Genomic DNA, 6,762 nt, shown 5'->3' on the forward strand with positions numbered 1-6,762 from the left:
GTGAAAGAACTATGGAGTTTGAATGCAGATCAAGGCACAGTATTTTCTCCTGCTTTGCTTCTTGTGCTTTTTCCCTTTGCTTCTGATTATCCTTTACAAAATGACTAATATGGAAATATATTTAATATGATTGTACATGTATAGCTTATATCACATTGTATGCTGTCTTCAAGAGGGGAAAGAACAAGGGGGGAGAAAATTAAAAACTTAAAATCCTATAAAAGTGAATGTTAAAAACTGAAAATAAATTAATGGAAAAAAGAAAATCATGAAGCTTGAGAGATGTCAAAACATTGGAGAGGGACAAATTTTATGTTAGTTTTCAAAATTAGAAAATGATATTGTTCAAGCTGATTTTTACTACAATTCCTTAAAAAATCTAGAATGCATTATGAAGTGTGAGTTTTATGTTTTTTTCTTTTTTTGTAACATTGGGACAATTACCAGGAATTAGACAACTCAGATATTTTGTACCTCTCTGGAATTTCCTTCATGTTGCGCCTTCTGTAAATGCCTCTCATCCTGAATGACCTCGTGTATAGAATGCAATAGTGTTGAAGCAAGAATAAAAGGGAAAATTTTATTGTGGTGCCTCATGAAATATTCCACAGAGGTGGAAATGAGCCTAGAGAGAATTGGCTACCTGCTATCAGCTGGAAGATCAAGCAAAGATCCGTCTAGGGTTCTACAACTTTGGTCCTGAGGGGCCTTTCCCTAGCAATTTCTTCAGGGCTCCCAGTACGTCCTTGTTCCTCAGGCTGTAGATCAAGGGGTTCATTGTTGGAGTAATAATGCTATAGAACACAGAAAGGATATTGTCTTGATGAGGGTTGTGATAAGCACTGGGCAGGACATAAATGAACACAAGAGGTCCATAGTAGAGTCCAACCACTGTCAGATGGGACGAGCAGGTAAGGAAAGCTTTCTTTCTCCCTTGTATTGAAGGCATATGGAACACAGCAGTTAAAACTAGAGTGTAGGAGATAAGGATACCAGAGAGGGGGATGAGGAGGAATGTCACACCCACTGTGTATAACACGAACTGGTACTTTGTGGTGTCAGCACATGCCAGCTTCAGTAAAGGAGGGATCTCACAAAGTATGTGGCTTATCTCCCGGGTTCTACAGAAAGGGAAGTGCATTGTGTATATGGTGTTCACAAGGGCATTCATGGACGCCAAGAGCCAGGATATAGCCACCATGGACCAGCAAACTTTTGGTCTCATGAAGACCATATAGTTCAGGGGATGTTGAATGGCTACATAGCGGTCATATGCCATGAAAGCTAACAGGATATCTTCAGCACCTCCAACTGTCAGTGTCAGGAATATCTGGAATCCACAGCCTGAAAAAGAGATGGTGCTCTGTCCACACAAGTAATCTACAAGTATTTTGGGGGAAATAACAGTTGTAATGAGCAGATCCATAAGTGAAAGCTGACTGAGCAAGAAGTACATGGGCACATGAAGCCTCTTGTCCATAGCAATCAACAGAAGAAGGAGGCCATTGCTGGTCATAGCCACTAAATAGAGGAATGCGATTGTGGCACAAACCAGTCCAGGGTACTTACTGTCCTGGAGAATTCCAGTGAGTAAGAAACTGTTCTCCAATGTGGTGTTCCAGAGTTCCATTGCACGGGCTCTTTCTTCCTGGATCAATACAGAGTTGAGAACTTAGGCCCAATAAATCCAGGAGTACTGTAAATGTTAGAGGGCACTAAAAGTTAGTAAGTGATGAGAAAATGGGGGTGAGAGCCTTTCCATTGGCCAATGGGACTCATGCCAACAATTATTGAGTTTATTTTTTGATAAAAGTATTTACCCTCTATCAATTAACAAAAATATCCATGAAACAAAGTCAAGTGAAGGGTGATGAATTACTGTAAAATATGTACATAAATATGAACCTCTAAATGGAACTATTTTAGAGTACAAAGCCATATAAACACTATTAAATTATTTGGAGGAATTTCATGACATTATTCTTTTAGATTTTCTTTATAATTTTACTTTTTCTTGGATTTTTAAATTCTGGCCTGAATTTTAAGTTTTGTTATTTTCTGCCTAAAGATAATTGATTTATATAGATTTTAAAGATTTATACAAATTTATTATATATCTGTAATTGAGAAAGTCAAGTGGGAAGGAATGTTAGGATGAATTTTGAAGAGGTATGGTAAGGAGAAGAAAACTGAGTAGATACAACTAGGATCCCATTTGTTTCTCTTCTATAATGATATGAATTTTTTTTGTGTTGCATCCCTTTTATTTTGTTTTTCTTTTCCCTTAAAACTCAAGTGGTTGGAATTTGTCTGACGATGGAACATGAAAAGTGACAGTTGTGAGGGAAAGAGGCAATGAAGTTAAGGATCAGAGAGAAAAGGCTTCCAGACCAGTGATAGCAATATTCTTTTTGCTGGTGCTTTCTGACAAGTCTATTCATGATGGATCACCTGTAGTTTGGAAGGGTTGAATATCCCTGATAATGACAAGACAGCCAGGACTGAGTTCCATGCCCAGTCTATGAACAGGGACCCTAAATTCACCTAGAGTATAAGTCTATAAACTCCAAATTTCAACTTCTTCTAGAGCAGTTGTTTCCATTTAATGGTTTGGTAACATCTTGTGTATTTGTGGCAATGGTTCAATGAGTTCATACTAAAAATTCTCTAAAGGTTATTTAAGCAGATAATGATTGGCCAATTTTATTGCAAATATATTTTTCTTCTCTGGCAACAAGTGTGTATGCTTGAAATTTTACATATTTGTTTCTGCAGTGTTTAGAAACTGTTATGGTTATGTTCACAAAAAATTTGGGTTTTTGTGCAGCAGTTACCTCAAATTTGACCCCTTTGGACTAAATGCAACATTTCTTCCCACTTCACAACCCATTATCAAATTGTTTCCAAATGACCACAAGAATTACAAAACTTTCGAGTCATTTTATTTAACTGAATATATTACTTGTATTAAATAGAATTTATAAAATAAATTTAATATGAAGTATTGCAGATAAAGGTATGAATATGAGGTCTTGCTACATTACTTTTAATTTTCACAGAATATTTCATATAATTTATTTGTAATTATTTTATAAATACAATTTTATAATTTTATATTTAAAGTTTCCAATTTACAGATAGAGTAAATTTTTATAATTTATGAATATAATTATATAGTATAAATTTTTATTTGTAGCTTTGGGGAAAAAGTTATCATAAGCACTTAATGAATATTTTGAGTAGTATATTAAATCACCCTAGTGATTCACAACACATTTTGTTGTTGCTGTTTCAGTTGTTAAAAGGTTTGCAGAACAAAATACCTTGGAAAGTACTGTAGCATTGAGCACTAAGTAGCCATCATTTTCCTCCCTAAAAGAGAGGTTAAACAAATTCAAAGTATCCATGTTCTAGAACTCCATTGTCTGGACTGATCCTATGTCTGGGGGTTTGTGAAGAAACTTCTAGGCGTTGAGAGAGCTACAGTCTTATAGTTGCTCAGCAAAATAAAACATTTTAATTATGCATTGCAATATTATTAAACATTGTTTCTCTGATTATTGATCATGTATGTGTGTTTGTATGTTTACATGGAGAGCCAACTCCATTGTGAAAAATTCCCTTTACTAATGTTCAATAAAAATAGCTACAGGGGCAGCTGGGTGGCACAGTGAGTAGAGTACCAGCCCTGAAGTCAGGAGGACCTGAGTTCAAATCCGGCCTCAGACACTTGACACACTTCCTAGCTGTGTGACCTTGGGCAAGTCACTTAACCCCAATTGCCCTGCCTTGCCCCCAGAAAAAAAAATAGCTACATCAAGTAAAGGAAGCAGCAGTGCAGAGTTGAGGTAGAAAAATCCACCAGTTTTTCTTGGATAAGTCCACAGATCTACACACTTCTTGACAACAAATTGGTCAGCTGCCTTATGGATAGAAGCAATGTTGAAAGAAAAAAAGGACTCTGACTTTTTGTAAAGCAAAGAAACCACTGGACTCCCTTAAATCTTCTACCTACAGGTCATGTACAAACCTCAAGAATGAGTGGCTGTCAATGACACCTGTGGCTAAGAGGGTCTGCCTCTGTGTGCAGAAGTAAAGTACAGAATTGTTAGCAGAGAAATGCTGGGAAATATCTGTATCTAATTAAACAATTTGCTTTCTGCTTAGAGCTCAACTTCTCTTTGATTTTCTTTGCATAAAATCCAGGAAGGAATATATTAATTGCAAATGAGAGGTATTTGAGAAGATTGCATCATTCTATTGACAGAAAAATTGGAAGACTCATTTAGATAAATTAAGTATTATTCAGGAATCCACCCCTCCTCCAATCCCTCAGTGTACATGTATGGTAAACAGATAGTTTTCCACATTTAGTCATGGGATTTGTTTAAGGGACTGAACCCCCGAAGGTTAAAAGACTGGGCTAGCCCAATTTTCCAGGGTCTTGCTGGGAGTGTGTTATGTTTATGCTCCTACTAGTACAAAATAGCAGCAATGCATGCACAATTTATAATTTGGACTCCATTCTGAAAGAGAAAGTGAACGTGCTTTGAGAATGTATCTCCACTTTCAATTTTTAGTGATAATAAAGTATTCTTTGAAAGAATAGCAGTGAATTTATGATTCAGAATCACACCTTATGCTTTTCAGTTTAGAAGTGGTGAACTACAGGTACATAATGAGGCATATATTTGGAGACAAAAGTAATGTTTTTATTTTTGTGACCTATTTGTTACCAAGGAAAATCTACTGAGAGGAGAGAGAATCACTGGGAAGTGATAGTAAGATAAAAGAAGGAAAGATAAATTATATTCTCTACTAAAAAGATCTGAGAATAGAATAACATTGCAAAAAGGAGAAGAACCATTTAATATTGGGAGCCAAGTTATAGGCTTTAAACTGAAAAAGGAGGAACAGGAGGAAAGTGTTTGCATAGATCTACTAATCTAGTTGCCATTCAATGATACTAAGTCCAATATAGTAATAAGAATAGAAGAAAAAATTACTTCTCAGGAGAGAATAATCAAATAAAGAATCCAGCCATAAAATAAAGTGCCTAAGATGCCTATATACACTAAGCGCAAAGAATGGACAATAAGCAGAGCAAAATATAACCCAACTAACAAAGAAAATTTGAATTTGTCAGTTTAATTGAGATTAGGTATTTATGATAAGAGTATGCTTCTGGGAGTGTACACCATATCCACAATTAACAGGAGAGTTAAAAGAGGCAGGGAAAAAGCATTGCATATTAAGAAGATATATCCATATAAAATATGCAATATCCTGGTAGCTGGGGGAGGAAATATAGTTTAGAACACCTGGATGAGGATCATTGGAAGGAGAATCAGAGCTAATATTGAGGTGGGAATATGATTCTAATAAACTATACAGAAGGAATAATTTAGGCAAAAACTTTGGGAATCACATCACAAACATGAAATGGCATTATGATGTTAAAGTGATATGGAACTTATAATAATTGGATATTGGATAGGGATGTTCATCAAACTTGAGCAGTTGAGACATGTATGCTTTGATTGAATGAAAGTTTTTATTCTTTAAATGGAAGAGGAGTCAACAAGGAACTGACAATTGATGGACTTTGCTGGGCCTGATTTTAAATAATGATGAGGAAATGATTACTCAAGTAGAAATGATGGGAATTTTAGGGTTGAGAGACTACACTATCATGAAGTTTGTGATAGAGAAGAAAAGAAATACTGTGATTTTACCACATACTTTAGGAGAGAAGAAAGGCTAGGTAAGATTTAATGGCTTAATATATTGATATTAAGAGTCCAGTTGGTGCAGTTGATAGAAGCATCGTCTGAAAGATCTGAGTTCAAATCTTTCAAGAAACATTTGCAGTTTTGGAGGCCCAGATAAGTCACTTAACTCTCTTAGCATCAGTTTCCTCATTTGTAACCTTGTAAAAATGATAGCACTTATCTCACAGAGTGGACAAGAGGATCACATGAGATTCCATGTGTGTATGTGTATTGGTATACAGAGCTTTAGATACATATACACACATATATATGCCACTTTGTAAATGTTAAAGTGTTATATAGATATTAACTCTTATTATTATGATGATCATTATTATCTCAAGAACTACTGTCGTTAATGTGATGGTCACATTGCTAAGATCAAGGACATGATCATCTTTTTGTATGGCTAAAGTGTGGTGCAGAAGTTCATCATGTGAAATGAGTATGTTGAGGAACAGGTAGCTTAGGGTGGTTGAGAGGGTATAAAAATGTATGTCAACATCCTTTTGTATGAGAGAAAGACTAAAAGTCAGGCACTGAACTCATTCTGGAAAGAAGGGAATTGTTTTAGAAATCATTTGCCAATGGTTACCAGAATTTTGATTGGGTAGTAGATATGGTTTCAGCAAACCTCAGAGGAGGAGAGATTACTGAGTCAGGAAGGTAGAGGAAGTACCTCAAAGTGGTAATATGGAGCAAGGAGTATTAGTCCACCTAAATCAGTGAGGTGAGGGAATAAATGAAAATAAAGCTGGTGTTGGAAAGAGAGGCCAGGCATTCTGTGTTATAAGGAAGGATCTGGGTCTCATGGAGAGCTGGAAGATAGAAAGAAAGGTAAGGGAAAATCTTGAAGATAGAAGCTAATTTGGTACCTATGGAGCCATATTCCAGAGGACACAGTAGAAGGGATGGGGAACTTCAGGGGGAAAATTGGGAAGATTGGTTGTGGGGAGTGGGAATAAGGATTTGGAAAATGAAGTGCCAAGAA

General features: G+C 36.0%; 1 protein-coding gene across 1 annotated transcript; it reads right to left on the minus strand.

Moving 5' to 3' along the window:
• Nucleotides 1–685: 685 nt before the first annotated feature.
• On the minus strand, nucleotides 686–1,630 carry LOC118842412 (olfactory receptor 2AG1-like). Its single transcript, XM_036749936.1, has one exon. It carries the CDS (start codon nucleotides 1,628–1,630, stop codon nucleotides 686–688), a length of 945 nt encoding a protein of 314 aa, XP_036605831.1.
• Nucleotides 1,631–6,762: the final 5,132 nt, after the last annotated feature.

This window comes from Trichosurus vulpecula, chromosome 3, assembly GCF_011100635.1.
Source record: "Trichosurus vulpecula isolate mTriVul1 chromosome 3, mTriVul1.pri, whole genome shotgun sequence".
Lineage (NCBI taxonomy): Eukaryota > Metazoa > Chordata > Mammalia > Diprotodontia > Phalangeridae > Trichosurus > Trichosurus vulpecula.

Excerpts from the sequence above, each read along its gene's own strand:
- LOC118842412 (XM_036749936.1), bottom strand. The coding sequence starts at position 1,630 with ATGGAACTCTGGAACACCACATTGGAGAACAGTTTCTTACTCACTGGA.